The following is a 25,989-nucleotide window of genomic DNA, read 5'->3' as shown; positions in this document are numbered from 1 at the left end:
CTCACTTCCTCCAGTCTCCAACTCCTTCTCTCCACTCCTTACTCTCAACTGACGAGCTCACTTTTATTTCACCAGAATGTAGAATCACTCACAAAAGAACTTCCTCATCTTCCTATCACCAGGTCTGCAACACCTCTGCAAGCCATGCCCATATTCTTCATGCCCATCACAGTGCACGAGCTCGCTATACTCTTCCTGCTTGTATCCTACCCCTTCCTCTCTCACCTACTCAAGACCTGTGTTCCCCCTTCTCTCCCTTCTGGACCATGCCCATTAGCATGGAAACATAGTTTGATTATATCCCAACTTTGCAAATGACCTGGCTGAAGTCCATGTTCTCCTCCAACTTCTGTCCCATTAACAGCGAAATTCCTTGCAAGAGTTTTCTACACTTAACCTTCTCCACCTTCTCACCTCCTGTTCTCTCCTCAGCCCCTGGAATCAGGCTGTTACCCTGTTGAATTTAAATAAATAGCCAGTTTCCAGTCCTCATTTTACACTGCCTCACACAGCATTTGACAGAATTTATTATGCTCTCCTTGAAAAGCTTTTCCCATTTGGCTTCCAGGATGCCATAGTCTCCTGGTTTTTGTCCCATATCAGAGACCGCTGCTTCTCAATTTCTGTTTCTGGCTTCTCCTTCCTTTCCTGCCTTTAGATGTTGCAGAACTCAAGCATTCTCTCGCTGGTCTTTCTTTCTCCCTGCAGCTTCCATCTAGGTAATCCCATTGAGCTCGTGGCCTTAAAAACGAGCTTTATGATAATCTCCTATGTCCAGCTTTGGATCTCTCCCTTGAGCACAGGTACAGCTCTCTAGCTGTTTCCATTAGATCTCCACTTGGATGTGTCACTGGAGCCACCTGGACGGAGGGCAGTTTCATAGCTTTAGGTCTATCTATAAATTCCACTGCAAGACCTGCACCTTGGAGATATACAGCCCAAAGAGCAAAGAAAAATAATGGCCACTGTTTATAATTTAAAAAATGCAAATAACTGGTAAAGTACGTTATGAAAAAAGGATGAGGCAGATGATTTGTAATGATATAGAAAAATCTTTATGTGTGTCTATATGTGTTGTGTGTGTGCTCGTATATGCATAGAATATTGCTGGAAGGATACAAATGAAACTGGGGTTCACCAAGAGTTTGGAGGCAGGGAGGGTCTTTAGTGGAAAGCAGGCATTGTTTTCACTGTATACACATTTGGTGTTTGGATTTTTTGTACTAGATGCATTTTTTCGAAAGAAAATGAGTTCATAGGAAAAAACGCATGCCCCCAAATGTTGCTAACAGTGTTTCCCCGCCCACAGGTAACTTAAAAATATGTATGTAGTCAGATTTATGTCTTTTTCTTTATATTTTTTTGCTTTTATGCCTTGCATATGAAGCCTTTTTCACTACAGAGTTTGAAAAATAGCTATCCACGTGTTCTTCTAGTTCTTCTATAGTTTCACTTTTTTAATTTAAAGTTTTGGTGCATCCGGAGTTTATCTTGGGTAAGGAGTAAAATACTGGTCTAGCTTATTTTTTCCAATCTCTGGTCATGTATGCCTACACTATTTATTGTAGGCATCTCTCCTTTTTGCATGAATGTCATTTCTATCATATATTAAATTTTCATATACACACGTGTCCATTTCTGGACTCTATTCTCTTCACGGATCTGACTACTTATTTTCGCCATCACATTACTTTAATTACTTACTCTGTACTTATAATCTTCAAAATACTTTGTCAAATAAAGCCGAAGGAAACAACTGAGAAAAACATTTGCAGTTCACATCACAGACATAATGCTCACATTCTTAACATACAAGAGCTCTTAAGATAGATAAGGAAAAGACTAACCCATTAATTATTAGATAGTTAATCTTTTCCAGATAAGAAAAGTTTAAATGACTTGTAAATATTTGAAAAGATGCTCAACAATCCTCAAAATAAGAGAAATGCAAAATGAAATCACTAAGATATTTCCACCAGTCAGATTTACAAAGTCAAATCAGTGTGACCACTGTGTTTGGGAGGATGTGAGTAAAAAGGCAGTCTCATCCAATGCTTGGTTGGGTGAAAATTGGCACCACATTCATGAACGGAAATACAGTGTCATCTTTTAAAATTAAAAATGCATATCCCTTTTGACAAAGCAATTTCACTTCAAGGTGTTTAACCTATAGTTAAGCTCGTACACGTACAAAGTGACGTATCTATGAGGTTATTGACCGCAGAGTTTACTTCCCGTCAAGAGGGAACTGATTAAATAAATGATGGTACAGCCACACAATGCAATGCTAACAGCTGAGGGAAAGAATAAAGGCGGCTCTACAGGAAACTCAGGACCCCTGGTGGTGCGGTGTTAAAGAGCTGCGCCTGCTCACCCAAAGGTCAGCAGTTTGAATCCATCAGCAGCTCCTTGGAAACCCTATGGGGCAGTTCTACTCTGTCCTGTAGGGTCGCTATGAGTTGGAATGGCAACAGGTTTTTATGATAAACTGATGTAGGATGATTTTCCACATACGTTAACTGATCAAGGCATGGCATTAAAATGGAGTATGTGATATGCTACCACTTGTGAGGAAGAAAAAGGTATTTTTTATTGAACATACATAGAATATTTCTGGAAGGATATGCAAAACAACTGGTTTGAAGATTGTTTCTGGGGGGGGGGAACTGGATAGACAGACGGATATTTCCGTTTTTCTGTACGCCCTTTACCACTAGTGGCATAGTGGTTAAGAGCTACAGCTGCTAACCAAAAGGTCGGCAGTTCGAATCTACCAGGCACTCCTTGGAAACCCTATGGGGCAGTTGGAAACCCTGTGGCATAGTGGTTAAGAGTTTGGCTGCTAACCAAAAGGTCAGCAGTTTGAATCCACCAGGCGCTCCTTGGAAACCCTATGGTGCAGTTCTACTCTGTCCTATAGGGTCGCTGTGAGTCAGAATCGACTGGACGGCAATGGGTTTGGTTCAACGGGTTTTGTACCTTTTAAATTTTGTATAACGTATTGTCTGTTGAAACAAAAATCTTCTAAATACAAATTTATAAAGAGATTCTATTTTAAAATAGTGGAGTAAATAATGCGCTTCCCTTTCTACTTCCAGAAATCACCAAAGGCATCAGGAAACAGAAGTAGGAATGCAAACTCTATTTTGATCAAAGTAGGAGACATCTATCAACTGAAATCATAATTTATGTTATTTGTTGTCGAGTTGATGCCAACCACATGTGTGTGGAGTAGAATGGTACTCCATAGGGTTTTCAAGGCTGTGACCTTTCAGAAACAGATTGTCAGGCCTTACTTCCCAGGTGACTCTGGGTGAGTTTGAACCACCGACCTTTTTGGACAGTAGCCCAGTGCTTAAACATTTGGGCTGTCAAACGCAGTAAAGGTCAATCAGGGTGCAGGAGGATGCTGAGAGGAAGCACTTGAAGCTGTAGACAACAAGCTAGCAAAGCAGTTCTCTAAAGAAGTTGCTGTATCCTGGGGCAAAATCAACAACCTCTAGTTGGAACAAGGGCAAGAAATTCTTTGGACTTATGCTTTAACAAACAAAGTAACACCCACAGGAAGTAGCACTGAATGAGCAGTCTTGCAGATGTGCCATTTTTGTAGGAAGCAGCCTGTCAGTGAGGCAGAATGGAAAATGACAGCCTCATTAGCAGCCCTTGCTAGCTTGGAACATGATCCTGTGTCCTTCTCAAAAAGTCTCTTGTAAAAAGCTAATCCAGAAAGAATTTTCCTCCTTTACTTCTGTTACAGTTAAAGAGGTGCCCCTGTTCTTATGTTTTCTCATATCTTCTCGATTAGCATGTAAATGTAACACAAAAAGCAAAACAAAATCTTCCTTCAAATCTACAAACTTCCTGCTGTCATCTTCATAACTCGTACTCTTCACAACAAAACTTCTTGAAAAAGTTGTGTATTCACAGTACCTCCATTTCCTTCACTCATTCTTCAACCTCCTCCAGTATGGCCTCTGTCCACTCCTTTCTTGCTCAGATCTCCAAAGACCTCTGTGTCACTAATGCCTGTGGCCCCTTTTCAGGCTTCATCTTACTTGATGTCTCTGTAGCATTGCCTCTGTTGGTCTCTGTCATGGATTGAATTGTGTCCCCCCAAAAATGTGTGTAGCACCTTGGCTAGGTCATGATTCCCAGTATTGTATGATTGTGTTATCTGATGTGATTTCCTTATGTGTTGTAAACTCTACCACTGTGATGAGATTATATGTGATCTCCTCCTGTCTTGTAAATTACATCACTGTGATGAGGTTATACTGATGAGGTTGACAAGATCAGTGTCTTAATGCAATCTCTTTTGAGATATAAAAGAGAGAAGCGAGCAGAGACACATGGGAACCTCATACCGCCAAGAAAGCAGTGCTGGGAGCGAGCGCGTCCTTTGGACCTGAGGTTTCTGTGCAGAGAAGCTCCCAGACCAAGGGAAGACTGATGACATGGGCTTTCCTCCAGAGCTGATGGAGAAAGCATTCCTCTGGAGCTGATGCCCTGAATTTGGACTTGTAGCCTACTGGACTGTGAGAGAATAAATTTCTCTTTGTAAAGCTATCCACTTGTGGTACTTCTGTTAGAGCAGCACTAGATGACTGAGACAGTCTCTTAGACCCTTGGCTCTGCATTGTATTCTTCTGGGTCTCCTCCTCTTTCTAGGCATACCTTCACAGTCGCCTCTGCTGGCTCCTTCTCTTTTAGTCAACCATTAAATATTGTAGTTTCTTAGGACTATGTCCCATGCTTTCTTCTCTTCTTAATTGATCCCTCCCTATGTGGTCTTATCCACTTGTATGATTTCAAAATTATCACCAATATTCAAACTTCTTTTAAATATGTATCTCTAGTTTATCATTGTCTTCTAAGTTCTTGACCCATTTATCATAAAGCCAACTTCCTACTGGACATCCTTACCTGAATGTCCCGAGGGTACATGAAGCTCAGCGTGATCCAGACCCAACCCATGATTCTCTCCTCTCCTCTTTCCCCAGTGAAGACCCCTTCCCCACTAGCGTGTTCCCTTTAGAAGTAGCTGCACCCGTACCCCTCATTTGCTCAAGCCAGAACCATGTACATCATAAAGTCCTGAATCTTATGCCCTTTAGATAGCTCTCAAATCCTTAAATTTTCCATCATCCCCACTGCCACTACCCCTGAGCCCAGGCACTGTTATCTCTCACCTGGTTTCCTCCTAACTGGTTTCTCTGCCAACACTCTTCCCCTTTTAATTCCATTCTCCACAAGCATTCAGAGTAACCTTTCTAAAATGGAATTGTAGCTCTCCTGCCTCCAATCCTTTAATGGTACCTTGCTACTCTTAGGATGAAGTCCAAAATCCTATGAGCTTCTGGGGATCTGGTCTCAGCCCACCTCTGTGGTCTTATTTTGAGCTCCTCCGCCCTTTCTTTCTATGCTCCAGCCACAACAGACTTTCATGTTTTCAAATGTTATGCTCTCTTCTGCTTCACAGTCTTTGCTGTCCTTTTTGCCTGGAATAATTCCCTCGCCCCAGGTGAAGCTTAACTATGTTTCCTTTAGCGCCCTGCACTTCTCCTTCACGAGACTCAGCACCCTGGTAATAACTTGTTTCACAGCCGTCTTTCCTGCTAAGCAGGAGGGCAGAGACTCGGTTGTGCTCACTGCTGTGCTCCCGCTTCTGGTTTTCTGGTCTGGGCAATTGTCAAGTCTCAGCTTCTATGCCATTCCCTGATGATACCCTGAGCATAGTGAACTGCCAAGCTCTTGTTGGCTCAGGTGAAACTTTCTCCGGCACAATCATTCCCAAAGAGGCAGCCTTTGTAAATCCTATCAAGACTGACAGCATCAAGCATCCTCAATCCTATGGGAGTGGTGGGTGTAATGTTCAACCAGACAGCATCACAGTGGGCTGGTCATCTGCCCCGGGCCCAGAAAACATTGAACTCTTTGACCTGACCTAAGCTTTTCTTTACTCATTGTTTTTCTTCCTTTCCCAGTCTCCTTTCACAACAACTTCCTTGAGGGGAAGTCTGTTCTAACCCCATATATTGACCATTCCTTATTCTCTTCCTGTTCATTAGTTCAGTTCATTATAAATTAGCAGCCCCCCCCCATATCACCACTGTGGATAGCATTCATTCACAATTCATTCAACTACTATTTGTTGAGTGCCTACAATGTGCCATGCACTGCTCTTGTTGGTACTGGAAATGCAACAGTGAGCAAAGCAGACACATCTCTGCCCTCAGGAAATTTACAGTCTAGTGAAAAGTCATTATAATAACAGCCAACACCCTTTGAGTGCTTGCTATGTGCTAGCCATGGTTCTAAGCACTCTGCTTGTTCTAACTCACTTAACCATCACAAAATGCTACAAGGTAAGTGCATTTTCACTATTTTACTGCAAAAGACCTCTTTAAAGTGTCAAAAAGCAAAGCTATCACTTAGAGGACTAAGCTGCGCCTGACCCAAGCCATGGTATTTTCAACCGCCTCATACGCATGCAAAAGCTGGACAATGAATACGGAAGACTGAAGAAGAATTAATGGCCTTTGGATTATGGTGTTGGAGAAGAATATTGAATATACCATGGACTGCTAGAAGAATGAACAAGTCTGTTTTGGAAGAAGTACAGCCAGAACGCTCCTTAGAAGCAAGGATGGCGAGGCTTCGTCTCACATACACTGGACATGTTATCAAGAGGGACCAGTCTCTGGAGAAGGACATCCTGCTTGGTAAAGTAGAGGGTCAGTGTAAAAGAGGGAGACCCTCAATGAGATGGATTGACACAGTGGCTGCAACAATGGGCTTGAGCATAACAAAGATTATGAGGATGGTGCAGGAGCGGGCAGTTATGCTCTCTTCTGTTGTACATAGGGTCACTATGAGTTGGAACCGACTTGACGGCACCTAATAATAACAACGCAGATGAGAAAAATGAGGCATGGGGCAGTTAATGGAGCCCAAAGGTCACACAGCTTACCATAAATGGCAGAGCCAGAACAAAAACCCAGGCAGTTGAACTCCAGAGCCTGTGGTCTTAACCATTACCCTCTACTGCCTCTCATCCTCCCCTAGAGCCGCTTTGGGACACATGTTTTGTTCATTCCTGTCTCCTTCCTACAAAACGAATTGCATTTTCTGTTCTTCTGTCTGGAACTTTCTCCCTTCAGCTCTCACGTGGCTGATTACCTTATTTCATTCCGATTTTTGGTCTTCTTAGAGAGGATGGCCTTCCACAAGCACCTTATCTAAAATAGCCCCTTTCCCAACCCCACCCTCCATCTCCTTCCTTCTTTTTTCTCCTAGATTTTATCACTACCTGAATATCTATTTGTGCTTATCATCTGTATCTCCCTCCTTCCCCTAGAATGCAGATTCCATGAAAGAAAGTTTATTTCTTATTCACCACTGAATTCCTAGCACCTGGAACAGTGCCAGACACATGGTAAGTGCTCAACAAATGTTTGTTGATTGAGCAAATAAAACAAGAGGGAAGGAGAAAGCTGGGGAACAAATGAAATAGCAAGCTGGTTGTAATTAATGTTTGCTGTTTGATGACTAATAACAAAAAGAATTTCTAAGCAACCCACCTGGCCAAGAAAAAAATCATGGGCATAGCAACATGATGAAATGCTATGCAGCCATGAAAAATGTTAAGAGTACAGACACAATTATAATAAAATGAGATTATTAAATAATAATCACTGAGGAAAAATAACACAAGAGAATCTATACACAGTTGTTACTGGAATGGGTACACATTTCTCAAAACGCAAATTCAGGTGTGCAAAAAGTGTAACTTAGAGAGTCCCTCCCCACCCCCCCAATAATTGAACTTAATTTATAGTTCAAGGCCTCAACCTGGGGCTTTGTTTTGGTTAATTCAGTGTCTGATACCACTTCATTAGCTAAGGTTGTTTGAGTTCTAGGGGGCTCCACCCTGGGGGAGGATGGAGCTGGTCCTTAGTCATTGCCAAATATATTTTGCTTAGTCATCATAGTTCTTGTCTGGTCTCTGGTGGGAGAGTCCATGGATATGGCTGTTCCCTCTTCTCCTCTCTACATCTGATTCTCTCTCATCTCCTTCCATAATCTTCAGTGCGGATGAGGCCATCAGGCCATCACCAGCTACTCTCCATCACTCTGGGGCCACTGGGCACTCCCTGGGGCTGCCCTGGGCCTCTCTCCAGGTACATCACCAGCCAGTTCTACTCTACATTTCTGGGCCATGCTGGGCATGTGAGCCTCTCTCTAAGACTTGAACCTCTAGCTTCACCAAGAAACAAGGCACAGAACAGCTCTATTTTCAAATCCTCCAAATGTTTTTTGGGTTTATGTTGTCCACCACGACCTCCCCAGCCCTGATTAAGATCCATCCCAGGGCTGGCTGGAGAGCCACACAGGATCACACACCAACGTCCAAGCTCCCCTCTCCCTCCTTCAGCCCAGGACTTTCTTCATTTGCTTAGCGGAGGCAAATAACTGGATCTGACTGAGGCAGGATTCTCCATATACTGAGGTAAAATAAAGGCTGGATTAGGAAAGGCCTCATACTCAGGGTGAGGAAGACACAGCCATGCTCTGTGCAGCCCACATTAGACAGGACAGGCAGCCATGACCCAGTGCCTCTCTCTTCATCCACCTACTGGCTTTGTGTAAGCACCTGGAATCAGAAGCATCCCTGGGAAAACTGAGTGGAATCCCCATGTGATTGATAGAACCCTGAATTGACAAGGACTTTCTTAAACTGGACGTTGGTCTTCCAACATTCAGCATAATGGGGCTCAAGACAGAAATTAAGTTAAAAAAATAGAAAATTAAAGATGGCTAAATTTCTTGTATACCTGTGTGATGGCTTGCAATTCTCTGGTATCTTTTTAAAATCTAGTTATGTGAATGCATATGAACCAGATGTTAATTTAAACATGAAACGAACTAGGGTATTTCATTCATTGAATTCTTGTTTTTTGAAATTTAAATCTGTTTAAATGTGTTTTTTTTTTTAATTTGAAATTCTTGTTTCTGAAAATTTATCAACATAAACACACATATGCGCACACACATTGATAAAGGGTAATGGTGGCAAAGGGCATAAGAAGGAGGAGTAGTTAGGGTCTTTGAGCATCCCCTCTGCTGCTCACACGGAGACTCATCACAGAGGAGTTGACACTCCAATGAGCAGCACTTACCCTCAAGGACGGAGGTCATGATGCTGACAACACTCATTGCCCTTTGGGCTCGGAAAGGTTCATTCAAGTATTCTGCTGACAGGAAAATCTTCTGTCCCTCATCGAGTGCCTGCTGAGACATCAACATAGAATCAGGACACTCCTCCAATGTGAAGTCTTTGGTGATAAAGATGGATCACACAGTTTCTAATTGCCCAGCCTCCAGTGGCCGAGAGTGGCTCAGTGAAGCCACGATCCTCCGCAGTCATGCTTGGAGACACAGGGCTGTTGCTCAAACTTGGTCTGGGAGCTCAGGCATGGGGACCAGGACACACAGTTGGGGTGGAATCAGAGCTCAGACTGGCTATGAACTAAGTGGCCTGGGCTCACCTGAGGTTCTGTAAACTGATGGCCTAGGACAGGACCTGTGCACCAGAGCGGGGATGGGGCTGCCTCAAGGGTCACTGAGGCTTCTACCCAGGGGAGATGACAGCTTCAGTGTCAGTGGGCCAAGCAGTCATTATAAGACTTCCTCCGGTCACTGCATATGACTTCTATGTAGAATTCTGACTCCACAATCTGCTCTCCCAGTCTCCTCTCTAATAGACCCATATCCCTCTCCAATAGACCCATATCCCTCTCCAATACACAATTCCACATTCTTTTGCAGAAAGCATTTGTGCATCTTGATTATGCAGCTGCTAATTGCCTGACACAATATTTCAAAATCTCTTCTATGGCTGGGAGATGAGATAGTGTCCTGTCTTTTTAGCTCTTCTCTCTTTGAGTCTTCACTGGAAGTCCCCTCTGGGGACTATGCCAAGCACCTAACTCTACTCTAGCCACATATTTACTCAGGACCTGGGGACTCTGGGGCCACGACAGTTGATTCCACACTGCGAAAACCATTCAGAATGCAAATTCAACAAGCATGTATTGAAGTTCATAGGTATATGAGGTGCTTAATAAATATAAAGAAATTTAGAAATTTTCCAACCATGAGGACTCAACAAATGATACTAGCAGCTACTATTTATTATTTTTGTCAGACACACGTATTTAACTAACTAACCCACTGCCGTTGAGTTCATTCCTACTCACAGTGATCTATAGGACAGAGGTGAGCTGCTCCATAGGGTTCCCAAGGCTGTAATCTTTATGGAAGCAGACTGCCACATTTTTCTCCTGAGGAATGGCTGGTGGGTTCGAACTGCCAACCTTTTGGTTAGCAGCCAAGTGCTTTAACCACTGTACCACCAGAGATCCTTATACAAATGTAGGTGATTTATTATTTAATGTAATCCTCCCAGTATCTGGAAACCTTTCATGGAAGGAGTTATGGAGGCTTGAAGAATTTAAGGCACTTGTTAAAGGTGGCTTTGTTGACAAATGGCACAGCTGGGACTGAAACTCAGGCCCGTGTGACAAAGAAGGTCTTAGAGAGTTAATCCTGCACAAACCAAAAAACTAAACTAGAATGAATCAAGTTTAGAGTAAGTTGGGAAAAGATAATCTCAGAACAGATAGGCAAGGGGGAGGGGTCCATCACAAGGTTTCTCGAATGAGGCATTCTGGAAGCTCTACCTTTCAAACTCTTTGTTGGTGATGCTCCGTTTGCCCCGGAGACCCTCTCTCCTTCTCTGCCTGGCTCTGTGTCTGGAGAGAGTGGCCTATACAAACTGCACCACCTCCCCACTGGTTCTGGTCAGGTTCAGCCAATGGGAGAACAGATGGAAGATCAGAGAGAGGATGGAAGGAGAGACGTCCAGCTGGGCTATAGTTGGGTAATGGCTGCAAGGCTCTACCTAAGATCCTAAGTTCTGTCGGGCAGCCTCTCTTGTACAGTCACAGCTCTTTGTTGGGTTGTGATTCTGGTGCCTTCCCTCACCGCTTCAACCTAGGCACGTTACAACTTTGCACTGATGCTAGTCTCTAGGTGCCTCACTGTCTGTTATTAGTTCCCTTAACCCAGCCTGAGAATCCAAACAAAACCAGTTGTCATTGAGTCAACTCCAACTCATGGCAACCTCAGAGGGCTCCATAGGATTTTCAATGGCTGATTTTTTAAAAAGTAGATCTCCAGGCCTTTCTTCTGAGGTACCTCTGGTGGACTCGAAACTCCAACCTTTCAGTTAGCAGCCAAGTGTTTAACTGTTTATGCCACCCAGGGAGTAACACAGCCCACTCTTCTGCAAGTACTTCTTTAAATTCTCTCCAGTGGCCCACTGGAGCAGTTTATTTGTTTCTTGCTGGGACCCTGAATCACATGGCCTCCTGTCTTAGTTACCTAGTGCTGCTATGACAGAAACACCTCATGTGGGTGGTTGTAACAGACAGAAACTTATTCTCTCACAGTCCAGAAGGCTAGAAGCCCAAATTCCAGGCACCGGCTCCAGGGGAAGGCTTTCTCTCTCTGTTAGCTCTCAGGGAAGGTCTTTGTCAACAATCTTCCCTGGTCTAGGAGCTTCTCAGTGCAGGGACACCAGGTCCAAAGGACATGCTCTGCTCCCAGCGCTATTTTCTTAGTGGTAATGAGGCCCCACCCCTCTCTGCTCTATTCTGTCTTTTATATCTCAAAAAAGACTGACTCAAGATGCAACCTAATCCTGTAGATTGAGTCCTGACTCATTAACATAACTGCCTCTAATCCTCCCTCATTAACAGCATACCCACTGCCATGGAGTTGATTCCAACTCATAGCGACCCTATAGGACAGAGTAGAACTGCCCCATAAAGTTTCCAGGTTGTAGCTGGTGGATTTGAACTGCTGACCTTTTGATTAGCAGCCTAAGCTCTTAACCACTGCACCACCAGGGAGATAAATAGATCGTATCACAAAATGGTGGACAACCACACAATACTGGGAATCATGGCCTAGCCAAGTTGACACACATTTTGGGGGGACACAATTCAATCCGTAACAGTATCCAATCAGAGATTGAGCTAAGACAACTCCGTAAGACTCATCTGAGTCAGTGGAACACTTCTCTGTATTCCTGACTAGCCAGACAGAGTGAGTAACGACACTAGAAGCATCATTACTGAAACTGGAAGGGTGGAACTCAAATTAAATGGCGGCTCTCAGTCCGACGAGGGGTCCCTGGTTTGCTATTACACTCTATGATTATTCTAATGAGGGTGTTGGCCAGTTAGCCACTGGTGCCTGATTGGTGCATTTTGGCAAGTCACTTCTCCAGTGAGTAAGTCAAAGGGTACTTAGCTTCTGTTAAGATCTGCTCTGGGCCCCTCTCAAAATTTCTCTGGCTCCATTTGTCAAATCTAGGTTAGTTTGGCAGAGCCATAGGCAGGAAGAGAAGGGCCCTCAGTTTTCCTCATACTCATCCAGGGAGCAAGTAGGCTTATCTCTAAAACAGTGATAGTGGTTGGGGACAGAGAAGAGCTGTGAAGAAATAGGGGGTCAAATAGAAAAGAATCTGTTCACTGTATTGCACTGTAAACCAGAAAACCTGTTAGATCTCAGGCATATCCAATCTCTCTCTCTGGGCCTCACCTTCCTTGTCTATAAAATGGAGGTGGGGGCCCTGGTTGCACAGTGGTTAAAGCGCTCAGATGCTAACCGAAATGTCACAGTTAGAATCCATCAGCCACTCTGTGGGAGAAAGATGTGGCAGTCTGCTTCCATTAAGATTTGCAGCCTTGGAAACCCTATGGGGCAGTTCTACTCTGTCCTACAGGGTCTCTATGAGTCGGAATTGACTCGACTGCAGTGGGTTTGGTTTGGTTGTGTTGATGGGTTGATGTCTAGAGGGCCCTTCTATTGGTGACATCCTGGATTCTTGGCCCAAGGCCTCTAGCTGGAGGGCAGCTGGAGAGAGTCTGGAGCATTCACAAACTCACCAAGCCTTCCATGGCTCCAGGGGCAAGCTCACTAGTGGGAAGCGTGGGATGTCCATCTTCTCCATGCCCTAAGCCAGGGTTGGAGGGTTGAAGCAGCGGGCTCCTAGGGAGGGGGCCTTGCTGGCCAGCACCCCTACCCAGCAGCAGAGAGCCCCGATGGCTTTCACGGTCTCCGAGGAAGACTCCATCATCTGTGATCCCGTCAGGGAATGAGACGTCTTGGCCAGGAGCCAGGAAATGGAACACACTGCCATGGCTAGCCCGGCGTCTCCCAGAGGCGAGACCTAGGAAAGACTGGGTATTGCCCCAAAAGAGAAGGAGAGAGAAATCAGGCTGAAAGCTAGTCCTGTAGGCAAGTCTGGAACTCAACACTTCCCTCCACTCACTCCTATTTCCCTGTCCTTGTTTTCACGACCTTCCAGGAGCTCAGTACAGAGCTCAAGATATAAAGAGTATTCCTGGTAGACATATGGGGGAGGGCAGGATGGGAACTGGGGAAAATAATAATCTAGGCAGATTCTGGGATAAGGATGAGAGAATATTATCAGTGAATAGGTCTTCATGACCAAGGCATGTCAGAGGACAACCTTGTCATTCACATGGGTCAGCTATTTGCCAGCCTTTGGCCATGTGGCTGGACAAAGCTGTCTCTCAAATTCCCTCCTTCACATGCAAAGTTATGACCTAAACAGGTTCTATTATGCTGCACCAGTACTGGGACATGCTTGGTAAATCGTTGTTGAATGAAAGAGTAAAAAAACAAACCAAACCGTCAAGTCGATTCTAACTCATAGTGACCCTATAGGACAGAGTAGAACTGCCCCATACAGTTTCCAAGGAGCCCCTGGTGGATTTGAACTGCTGACCTTTTCGTTAGCAGCCATAGGGTTTCCAAATGAAAGAGTAGTGAACTTTATTGTGTGAAAATTAGGTTCTACAATTTATTAGATCTAGCCTGTATGGGTGTGAGAGTTTGTGTTGCAAAGGAAGAGACTAGTGCTTTTTAATGTAATGATTTTCCAGATCCCTTGAGGCAAGCTTTGAACAGTAACAATGGGAAGATTGAAAGAAGAGTTGCAGTCTAATTTCCTGGAAGAACAATGTCATTCCTTCAGATCAATAATATTTCCTATCAAAATCTTCCACTGAGGGAACTGTGTGGCTTACAGTTGCCAGAGGAAAGGAGCTAGGTCCAGAAGCCTCCACGGAGTTAGTGTGCCAGTCTGGTTAGTTCCCATGACCACCGTGGGAACCTGACTATAATAAGCCATTAATTTTGTTCTCAGGTCATATATAGTGTTTCTAAAATCTAAACATTGACTTTCTAAAAAAACTCTGATTGTACTGCTGGATTTTTTCCCCTTCCTTAATTCCATTTATTTACTAAATGACTGAAGTTGGGGCATCTTGCAATTTAGAGTTCTCCTTACTTATCCCATCATCTCATAGAAGTGGAGTTTCCTTTCTTGATAATCTGTAACCAAGTCCTGTTTAGCAACCATCATTGAAAACCTGGTATTATAAGCAGAGTGTTCTCTGCCTAGAATACATGTCCAAGGACTATGGAACTCATAAAAATCCATGAATCCTTCCTACTTTTGAAGCAAAGAATCAGAGTTGGCACACTCATGTTAAAGACGGGAAGACTGAGTTATTTGCACTTGGGCACCAAGCAAATCAATACAGAAACTGGGAAGAAAACTTTGGCTCCATATTTGACAGACAGCACCTCTCTGGCCATCAATTAATATTTCAGAAATAATCTATTTGACAAATGGTGGGCAGTGACCTCTGGATCTAAGCATTAGATCTTTAAAATACATCATCCAAGAAGGCCAGCTGATCTCCTACGTGTCTCCCGCAACCTCTGCTGTGTCTCCCCCAGGTCCTTGCTCCACCCCTTGTCTTGTTGTTCTTAGTCAGAAAATGGCTTTATATAAGGACTTCCTAAGGTTGATTCAGCACATGAACACACCTGGGAAAGATGAAGGGTGGACACCAATCAATCAGTTAGCATTAAAGAAATACCCAGACACTGTCTCCTCACCTTTGCACATACATGTTCTTCCCTCTGCCTGAAATATACTCCTCCTCAAACCCTCCCAGTCCTCAATCACTGGAGGAACCCCTATTCACTCTTGACTGTTCACCTCAATTATCCCCTCCTCCGTGAAGGCTTTGCTGATACGCTCCACCCTCGTAGGAGTGGAAGTTTCTGTCTCTATTCCCAAAACACCGTGTGCATGTCTTTATTGTAGTATTAATCACGTAGCTGTTTATGCATCTCCTTCTTTCACTCAAATGGAGGTCCTTGAGGAAAGGGACCATGTCTTACTCATCTCTTTATACCAAGCACCTAGTATTGTTGAATGAACAAGACACCGTTCCTTTCTACCCTTTGAAGGTAAGCCTAGCTGGAGAGACAAGTATACACACACACACCGAACAATTATTGGACATCCACGTGCTAATCTGTGTGGGACTGACTGAATGGGGAAAATTAGATCCCAATTCAGAGTGTCATTGACTTTTCCATGGAAGCTGTGATTCATCCTTCTCTATGACTGTCAGAGCCCTAGTCAAATCCTCTTTGACACATCTTCTGAACTGTGCCCCGTGCATGCCAGGTGATGCTCAAAAGAGTCAGAGCAAGGAAGGGAAGGGCACAGATGCAGAAAAACGCAGCAGTGTGGGTGTGTCCCTGAGGCCAGTGTGTGTGCATGTGTGTGTGTGTTTGTGTGCATGTCAGTCTGGGGTTGGAGAGATGGTATTCCAAAAAGTAGACCATCCTTCAGGTGAGCAAAGGAAAAGAGGTTGACAGGGAAGCGAGGGGCAGGAAACCTTCTATTAGCATGGGAACTACCCTCCCACAAAAGGTTATCCTCGTTCAGTCATGTGGGAAGGGCACATTTGATGTACACAGGACTTTCAGGGGCCAGGGAAGTGGAGGAAGGTAACTTGGTGAGTACTGGAATCTTGGAGTGGGAGGCAGAAGACTGTGATGGGGGGATAGAGTTTCTACAAGGTCAGAGGCGATGTTCTGAAGCCATTTGTAAAGCTGGATTGTGTAACAGAGATAGATTATAGGATCTTCTGTGCCAGCAAGGGAGAATCTGGGCTGCAGAGCCTCAAGAATGAGGTCAGAAAGAAGCTTGTAAAAGAGTTCAGCACCACAGACAGGACAATACCCCAGCTCCACAATTGCAGACCAGGGCATCAGAGGGAAGGTAACCCTTGATGACTACACACACCTCAAGGTCAGCATGTCCAATAGTAAGGTCACCACCTTCCCTCCAAACATGAGTTCTTCCTCCAGGGCTCCTATCTTGGCACCACCACCCATCTAATGGCCCAATCCTGAAAACTGGAAGTCATCTTGGACTCCTTTCTCCTTTTAACACATTCCACAATCCCAGGCTTATTGATTTTCACCCAGAAAAGTCTTCATAATCCACCCTTTTCCTTATCCACAACTACTCCGTCTTACTTTAGGTCATGATTTTGAGAGGAGGGTCTATTACTAAAACATCCTCCTAATCTCTGTGCCTCCAGTTCTCTTCCTGCTACAAATCTCCTCCCACTTTGACCCATTCTCCATGGCAGCTGAAAAGGTGGGTAATCTTTTTAGAGCCCAAATATGAGCCCCTTACCATCCTTTGCTGGTTGTAGGGCTCAGATTGGGGTGATTTGTTGTCTGTGGAGCCCTCTGACACTCTTGGTTTTGTCCTGTGCCTTTTCTCACTGGCATTTTTCGAGGTTAAAGGAGATCCACTGTGGGAGTGGAGAGAGGCTGTGTCAACCCCCAGTGCTGCCAGTACCTGAGGAGAGAGAACAGAAGCTGCAGCCGACAGGGTCTTGTTCAGCTTAGCATAAATGTGTCCCCCAGACATGGGGGAACATAGGGTGGAGGCATATGAAGTCGGAGGTCAAGGGTCAGGGCCGGGCAGTAGTGGGATTGGGACATGCCCTCGCAAACCTCCTGTTCCTTCCGGAGCATCTCTAGGGTCTCCTGGAACTTCTTCTCCTTTGCTTCAATTTCGTCAAGGGTAGCCTGGTTCTGCTCCTCATATGCCATGGTGACCACAGCCAAGATCAGGTTGACCAGATAGAAAGATCCCAGGAAGATGACAAGCACGAAAAAGACCATATAGATTTTCCCAGAAGCCCTCAGGGTCTGCAGATTCAGGAGAAAGAAGAGAGGCATGTTGTACCCACAACACACTAGCCCTTCAAGTTAAGTCAGGTTTGTATAGGAAAAATGTAGTCATGCAGCTGACCCACCAGCTTCGAACCAAGTCTGTGTGGGAACATGCAGATCCATACCTGCTGGTAGAGGCGTTCCCAGGAATCCTGCGTCATGAGGCGGAACAGTGAGAGGAAAGCCCAAGCAAAGGAGTCGAAGCTGGTGTAGTTAAAGTCCGGGTTTTCGGTTGTTTTAAGGCAGAAATAACCTGAGGGACAGTGGCTGCAGGAAGAACAGAGGAGGTCACCCATTGCTCAGCCACCAGCTCACTGGGGGCAAGGCAGCCCAGGACTGTGGGAAGACCAAGGGTTTGAAGTCAGAGATCAGAGTTCAAGGCCTGGCCTTCCTCTTATTAGCTGGCTGACCTTGGACACTTAGTCTCGTCACAGCTCTGGGTGCAGTTCCGTGTGTAGGGAAGTGACTCGGGGAAGGCTAGCTGACTGCTCAGACATGGCCCCGTTAGGTGGCAAGCTCTTTGCAAGTTAACACCAGGGGAGGGAGAGTCAGGGACAATGAGGTGGTCTGAAAACCTGAGCCTGGAGATTGTCTACTAACGGAGAGCTCACAGGGGCCAGGCTCACTGACCAATTATACCTAACAATGAAAATGACACTTTCCACTTAGGAGCACCCACTGCGGGCTGTGTGTTCTATGCCCTTCACTAATACTATAGTCTAATCTGATCAACAATCCTTCTTTACAGTTGAGGAAGCTGGGGCTCAGAGAGGAGAAGTCACGTGCTTAAATCACACAAGGTGCCACCGTAACAGAAACGTAACTGTCAGCCCAGTACTGGAGTCGTCCAGCCTCCTCCTGAAGACTTGCTGATGATGGAAGGCCAAATTAAAGATGCCTGCCTAGGGAGGGCTGGGTTGGGAAGGTGGTGGGCTCCTCTCTCTCTCTCTCACAGTAAGAGGATGAGCAGACATCAGGAACAATCTCTCAGCTCAGTGGGGATGGCGAGGTGAAGAAACCAGCAATGCCTTGTTTGTAGTTTGAGATCCTTCTGCTTCCAGGATTCCTCCACCAACGCTGATCTCTGGGGCTCTCCTCATTCCAGACACACATGCAGATACACAATCTCAGGACCCGTACAACCAATTAGGGTTCTGGCAACTTAATTACAATCAATCCCAATTCTATCTCCAACCTTGAAGGAGATCTGCAAGTTCCCAGCCTCTATTAACTAACATTCAGAGACGGTCCTTTAGTTTGTTCTCCCAGGAAGCTAGTCAAACCATTACCTGCAGGTTTGCCAGCTAACTCTGAGGGCAACCTTATTTCTATGTCTTCTGTAGAACCGACAGTAGTCACTATATCTCAGCAGCTACTTGCCTGATGCATCAGCAGCTAACTGCTCTGAGGATTAAATGGGAGTATGGTGACTTCAGCATAACCCAACTGTTGCTGTCGAATTGATTCTGACTCATAGCGACCCTATAGGACAGAGTAGAACTGCCCCAGAGGGTTTCCAAGGAGCAGCTGGTGGGTTCGAACTGCCAACCTTTTGGTTAACAGCCAAACTTTTAACCACTATGCCACCAGGGTTTCAGACTTCAGCATAGTAAATATTATATGGAAAATGCAAATTAAAATTCCTGCTATTTTTACCTCAGAAGCTACTGAGAGGATACACTGGAATAATATATGTGAAAAAATGCTGAAAACTGTCAAACGTTTCCTAGTACCCTAGACCCCAGGCACTTTCTCCCACAGTGCCACTGGTCAGTGTGGGACTCCACCCAGGGCTCTGGCTTCCCTGTGGTCCAGCACAGGACCGGGGTTTGGTGTTCCCAGCAGGCCCCTTCAGGACTCACTCTGCCCACTGTCCTGGGCTGGCTCCTTCCTTCCATCCCAGCGCTACTCATTCCTCTGTCCCTTGCTGGAACCTGCCTGACAGAATGCCTGGCTCTTTGGGGACTGAGAGAGAGGTCCATAAATGGTCCCACAACTTTACCACAAGCAGTGTTTGGGCTGCTCTGGAGTCCTCGCCTTGAGAAATTCCAACTCCGGACAGGAGGAGGACATTGAGGGCCCCTCAATTTAAATTTAAGTCAAAGGCAAAAGAAAACTTACATCAGTACACCTCGTTCCCTGAGCCACAGAACCAAATGCCAAGTGCATTTATGAGGAAAGAGGCCAAGGACCCTGATGTTGACCAAATCCTTCTGTTTGCTCCCACCCGTCAGCTCTCTCTGAGATGTTTTCCTAGTGGGCTGATGAAGGCAGGGCTTCCTGCAGGCCACACTCGCTTGGGCAACGTGGGCCCTTCAGCCAATCTGAGACTGGGGCCATTGTGAGCTCTGATTTCCCAGGCCCCCAGCCGTGGAGGTGGGAGAGGCGGGGCTTTCTGATTTGTTGCTTGAACTCTTTCTGTTCCTGTTTCACTCCAGTGGCCAAAGAAGCAAGCAGAGCCAAGGGTCCCCCACCCATTTGCTTTGCTTCACATTCTGTTCTGTCACCTGGAATGGCCTCCATCCAAACTACCTCTCTTCCATCCAGCCTGAAGACATCCTGTCTGCCCTTCAATGTTCACCTCAACCACTGCCTCCAGGAAGCCTTCCCTGACCTCCTTTCCTGACTCCCCACCATCCCCTCACTGTATTTTCCCAGCCCGTGGAGCCTCCAGCCCAGCACTTACTCTCGACAGTGTAGCCTCTTTACGTACATGCATCAGAGCCTGCAAACCGGCAGCCTGCAGGCTGAATTCGGCCCACAGAAGTATTTTGTCTGGCCCCATGATATGAAGAAATTTTTTTGGAATTGGAAGCCAATGTTTATAGTTGGGATGTTTCACAAAAAAATCCAGTTGTCCTGCCTCTCTCTTAAAAGTTGGAAGAGCTGGAAGCTACAGACCCACATTTTTACATGGCAACAGAAGCTGGGCTAAGCAGTGGCTGCCGTCTCCAGATAGGGCATAGACTCTCAACTGCCATGGTCCTCACCTAGCGCACTCTACTCACTTGCATTGATGCATCTGGCTTCTGTAAGAATTTGGTGTTGCAAAGTCTGATGAATATGCTTCTTCCTCCATGTGAGAATAATGAAACCCGTGTGATGAAGTTATGATGGTTAAATGTAGAACTTCACACAAAACACATACTTAATAAATACTAGTCTTCCTGGGGTAGATTGTTTGCAAAAATGGCCACAATTATTCCACTTTCTGTACCCATGCCTTTTTGCAATATGGCTTTGCAGCTTCTCCCAGTAAGAGGTAGAGTCTAGCTCCCCACCCTTTGAATCTGGACTGGTCTGTAAGCTGCTTGGTCAGTAGAAGGCAGCAGAAATGATGTGGTGCCAGCTCTAAGCCTCAACAGGCCTTGTGTGCTTCCTTTCTCCCTCCTGGACCACTGTCTCTGCCATGAGAACAAACCCAGGCTAGCCTGTTGGGAGATGAGAGACCACGTGGAGCAGAGACAAGACATCCCAATTGAGGCCATCCTAGGCTAGCCATTTCCTAGTGCATAAGTCAGCCCAGCACAAGGTTCTGATATGCAGAATCGTAAGTTAATGTACGGTTGCTGTTTTAAACCACTCAGTTTTGGGGTAGTTTGTTATACAGCAAAAGCTAACTCATACACTCCCTCCCTATGAGCTCTGGAATGGCAAGGGCTATGGTTTATTCATGTTTGTGCCTTTCTCAGGGCCTAGGACCCAGTCCTTGTCCAGAAAATGCTGATGACAAGATGGAGAAAGGACTTGGAGGCTGTCATGGATTGAATTGTGTCCCCCCAAAAATGTGTGTAGCAACTTGGCTAGGTCATGATTCCCAGTATTGTATGACTGCATAATCTGATGTGATTTCCCTAAGTGTTGTAAACTCTACCACTATGATGAGGTTATACATGATCTCCTTATGTGTTGTAAATTCTGTCACTGTGATGAGGTTATGCCGATGAGGTTTACAAGATTAGGTAGTGTCTTAATCCAATCTCTTTTGAGATATAAAAGAGAGAAGTGAACAGAGACACATGGGAACCTCATACCACCAAGAAAGCAGTGCTGGGAGCAGAGCGCATCCTTTGGACCTGAGTTTCCTACGCTGAGATGCTCCCAGACCAAGAGAAGACTGATGCATCACAAGGACCTTCCAGACCAAGGGAAGATTGATGACACAGACCTTCCTCCAGAGCCAACAGCCTACTTGACTGAGAGAATAAACTTCTCTTTGTTAAAGCCATCCACTCGTGGTATTTCTGTTAGAGCAGCACTAGATGGCTAAGACAGGGGCATTGACGTGTTGTCATGGGTGGGCACTCACCCTGCGTCAGTTCCGTTGCCACACAGCAAGGGATCAGAGGTTCCCGGCTTGTTGATTTGGAAATCTGCAAAAGAAAGGAAGAAATGAGCCTCACAGATGGTTGTGAACCCTCCAACCGAAGCCTTGTGCAATGAAGGCAATGCCCCCTAAATCTCCTGCCCAAGGAAGGTGAGCACACTGGGCCACATGTACTCGGCATGCTGGGCCACACGGAAGGTGAAAAGTCACATGTAAGAAGAGAAAAGCTGAGCAGCGACTTCAGCTCTGAGCCCAAATAACTTGCATCTGGATTTATAGCTCATCTCCTTGCAGAAAGGGCACTGGACAATAGGAAATGCAGAACCCAAAAGTAAAATATGACTCAGGGGAAACATTTCAGTGGGAAAGAGGAATCAAAATACTTGTCCAATACAGACACTTGGAGCCTTCACACCCCGTGGCATCCAGACCTTCATCCGTGTGGCAGAAATTCCACTCGTGATTATAAGAGGAATTGGCTGTCTCATTAAGAAGTGTGCAGTTCTTGACACATTTGTTCTTGAGGTTGCCCTTGAAGAGCTGCAATCCCACCAGCGCGAAGACACTCAGGCAGAAGATGGTGAGAATGGTCACATCAGCCAGCTTCTTCACCGAGTGGATCAGCGCCCCCACGATGACCTTCAGCCCTGCGGGGAGATGACAACAATGCTCCCACATGGAGGAGGCAGCATGCACACAGCGCACTCGTGTGCCTGGAGTGCTTCATCTTAACCGTCACTCCCTCAAACCACACAGATGAGGTGTTTTACAAACGCTAGGGCAGTTCCAAGCCCAGTTCCTTGTCTGAACCTTGTGATAACTCTTTGAAACAGGTAGCCAGAGACTATTGTCACCATTGCAAAGATGAGGCAACTGAGACTCAAGCAACGCATTTCATATAATCTTTTTTTCTTTTTTAAATTTTATTGTGTTTTAGGTGAAAGTTTACAGCGCAAATTAGTTTCTCATTCAAAAATTTATACACAAATTGTGACGTCGATTGTAAACCCTGCAATGTGTCAGCACTCTCCCCCTTTCCCTTTCCACCCTGGGTTCCCTGTGTCCATTTGTCCAGGTTTCCTGTCCCTTCCTGCCTTCTTGTCTTTGCTTTTGGGCAGGTGTTGCCCATTTAGTCTCATATATTTGATTGAACTAAGAAGCACATTCCTCATGTGTATTATTGTTTGTTTATAGGCCTGTCTAATCTTTGGCTGAAAGGTGGACTTTGGGAGTGGCTTGAGTTCTGAGTTAGCAGGGTGTCCAGGGGCCATAGTCTCAGGGGTTCCTCCAGTCTTCATACCATCTTAAGCCTAATAAATTGCTGAGACTAGAAATTAAAAAAAATTGTTGCATGCCTACTATGTGCCAGGCATCATGCTAGGCATGAGGCTCTTAACTTCATGGCAGTCATTTGGCAGCTATTTTTCTGCACCTACCTCAGTTCTGGGAGACAGCTCAAGGCTTGAGACACATACACCTCCTTGTATGCAAGTTGTGTGTGTGAGGAAAGAGAGCGAGCTGGCTGCCAGGGAGACAGAGCGAGATAGAGATGGAGAAGCAGAGAGAAAGAGGGAGACTGATACATAGAACCAGAGATGGACAGAGCCATAGCATGAAACCACGAGAGACACTCGGAGAAAGAGCCACTGAGGAGAAAGCAGAAAGAAGCCTTGACAGAGCCCTGAGGTATGAGTATGGGTTGAGTGAAGAGAGAAGAGAGGGTACTCCTGATAGGAGCAGCATGGCCCAGGCAGGGGGTGAGCAAGGACATGGAGTACTTGTGGGCCCACAGGTGGACTCTGGAGCAAGATGCAAAGTGGGTAGAGGTGAGAGGTGAGGCAGGAGAGGGGTTCTGGACAGACCTCTCAGGGTCTTCCCAGCTAAGAGTATGTGAGAAAGACACCAAGGGGCTCCTTTTACTGTGGGCTTGTATGTTTTCTGCTCCCTGGGCCTCAGTTTCTTTGTCCTTTAGATGGAGACAATAGTCTTTGCCCCGAAACCTTGCAGGGCTCTTGTGAAAATCAGAGGACATTAGGCTTTGGAAATCAATGTATACTCTGTGAATAAACACAGTGATTAAAGCATCTCACCTGGGATCACAGAAACTGTTTTTAAAGCTCTAAGAACTCTGAATGTCCGCAGGCCTGAGACTCCTTGTAAGTCTATTGCTTCGCCAATGTATCTGTAGGGCCAGAAGTCAGTCAGCATCTCTGCAAGGAGAGGGTCCTGGGAGTGGATGCACCATAAATAAGGACAATTTGCTGTAACACAAGCCTAGGAAGAACCCAGAACAGAAAAAGGGAATCTAGAGGTTCTTCCACCTATAGATTCCCTAACACTGACTTGAGGTTGAAATATTTTCCAGTATGGGTCATTTGAGAAGATGCATTACAGTCTAGGTCTCTCTGTGTGAAAACATTCAGGCTTGGCCAGCTAGTCTCCTCAGATGCTGGTTCTTTAGGGAAAGACCTCCATGTTGGGTAGGTACAAGGCTGAGCTTTGTCTGCTCCACTCTAAGAGGCCAATTATAAGATCAGACTTGAGGTCTCTGACTTCTCCCTGTGGGTGTGGACAGACCTGGGAAAGTGACCCCAAAGCAACACTCAGTAGTAAGAAAATCCCAGGCCATGCTGTTGCAAATGAGGAAGATGGACTGAGATGAGGACACATCTCTAGTGTGTGAGCATGGGCACACCCATAGCCTCACGTGGACACACGCCCAGATCAACGTGGAGAAATACTCACGCCAGGGTAATGACACTAAAATCCAGCCAGTTCCAGGGATCTCTCAGGTAAGTGAACTCATTTAGACAAAATCCTCTTGCCAGTATCTTTATCAAGGCTTCAAAAGTGTAAATGACAGTGAAGACGTACCTGGAAGGGAAGGTGGAAAAGGGTGGGAGCATTAACTGTGCCATGAGCTTGGATGACTCCTTGTTTGTCCAGGAGGGAGAGATGAGCTGCTGTGATTGTTCCAATGGAAAACAAAATAAACACCACCAAAGTTGGGGAGGGGAAGAGGTGAAAGTAAGGAGACAAGATGCAGACTGAGGAATACAGAAGGTTCATACAAATGAATGGGGGTGGACAGAGATATGTGTGTGGCTAAACTGGTAGGCAGCCTCTCTTGCTCTGAAGGTAGAGAGAAAGTAATGGCAGATGGAGAACCTTCACAATGTTAACATCCTCTTCCTGAGTGAGTCTGGTGATTCAAGAGGCAGAATGAGGATTTTCCTGTCCCATGAGGCTCCTAGAAGCTCCCAGAAGCTCCCTGTCCTGAGGGCAGCTGAAGGCTCCTTTCCCAACCCGTTGACGGTGGAAGATGGATGAGTCCCTGATACGTCCTCCTTCTCCAGACTTCTCTAGTTCAGATTGCCTTTTATTCTTACACCATGCCTGGTCTGCCAGAGTTCTTGGCCTCAGGGACCCCAGCCTAGGAGCTTTATAGTGTGGCATTAGGAAGCAACTAGATGTCGTGGGAAAAAGCATCTAAATCCACAAATGCTTTCCCAAGAAGATAGTTCCTATTAGATCCATTTCAAAACAGCCCTCTTATTCTGCTGGGTACCTTGGTAGGTTTGGATTTGAAGAGTTGGGTCTGGAACTGAGGTTGAGTAGCGGAGTGTTTCTAAACTTTCAGAATCTCTGGATCACCTACAGCAGTGGTTCTCAAACTCAAATGAGCATCAGAACCACCAGGAAAGCTTGTTCAAACAAAGATTCCTGGGCACCTCCTCCAGAGTATCTGATTCAGTAAGTCTAGGGTGGGGCCCAAGGATTTGCATTCTTAACATGTTCCCAGTTGATGCTGATGCTGCTGACCTGGGGACAACCCTTTGAGAACAACTGACCTAAGGAATTTAGGTGCACACATAAATTTGGATATTTTTTAATCACCTCAATTTTTAAAACTATAAATGTAAAACCTGTTATTAAAAACAGGAAGATTTTTGGTTAAGTGTGGCAGATTGAACTCATGCACTTACCTCCATCCTTTCTGAAACCCATCTAAAATGACAGTAAAAGGATTTTTTAAAAAAGCATAAACCCACTAAGACAAAGATAATGGAGAACACAGCGAGAACATTTTGGAAGCTGGAGAGCAGACGGATGGGTGGTATCTGACAGAGCACCCAAGAAAGCTGAAACCTCAGATGGAAGTGGGGAATGGCCAGAACCTCATAACTACAGAACCACACTGCAGAACCCTGGAACTGCTCATGAGTTAGAGATGCTAAGTACCTCTGAAAATGGGGTTTGGATAGAGGATGGTAAATGAGGTTGAAAACACTAGGAATGTTTGAAAGTCTATATAAGAAGCAGTTGGGCTTTCTAGATTCCACCCCATGCCAATCATCCAGTGAATAACTGCCTCTCCCACTCCAGAAATAGATTGGATGTTCCTTCTCTCAAGAGGGAGAGAGTTGCATACTGAAACAGGGTAAGTT

General features: G+C 45.5%; 1 protein-coding gene across 3 annotated transcripts in view; it reads right to left on the bottom strand.

The window, feature by feature from the left end:
- SCN10A (sodium voltage-gated channel alpha subunit 10) overlaps window positions 1-25,989 on the bottom strand; it is a 109,540-nt gene that overhangs the window by 62,604 nt on the left and 20,947 nt on the right. For 2 of the 3 annotated variants that reach the window (XM_023732211.1, XM_012555813.2), the window contains exons 4-12: window positions 24,287-24,415; window positions 23,632-23,723; window positions 21,973-22,188; window positions 21,524-21,587; window positions 17,340-17,481; window positions 16,993-17,190; window positions 16,667-16,834; window positions 13,017-13,310; window positions 9,180-9,288 (exon numbers count right to left, since the gene is read on the bottom strand). In XM_023732211.1, coding sequence (XP_023587979.1) covers window positions 9,180-9,288; window positions 13,017-13,310; window positions 16,667-16,834; window positions 16,993-17,190; window positions 17,340-17,481; window positions 21,524-21,587; window positions 21,973-22,188; window positions 23,632-23,723; window positions 24,287-24,415 — 1,412 coding nt within the window. The remainder of the gene's footprint in view (window positions 1-9,179; window positions 9,289-13,016; window positions 13,311-16,666; window positions 16,835-16,992; window positions 17,191-17,339; window positions 17,482-21,523; window positions 21,588-21,972; window positions 22,189-23,631; window positions 23,724-24,286; window positions 24,416-25,989) is intronic. The other variant, XM_023732212.1, reaches the window with a different exon arrangement.

This window comes from Trichechus manatus, unplaced genomic scaffold (genome assembly GCF_000243295.1).
Source record: "Trichechus manatus latirostris isolate Lorelei unplaced genomic scaffold, TriManLat1.0 scaffold00049, whole genome shotgun sequence".
In the NCBI taxonomy this organism is placed as follows: Eukaryota; Metazoa; Chordata; class Mammalia; order Sirenia; family Trichechidae; genus Trichechus; species Trichechus manatus.
This window is presented reverse-complemented; position numbering and strand designations above follow the sequence as displayed.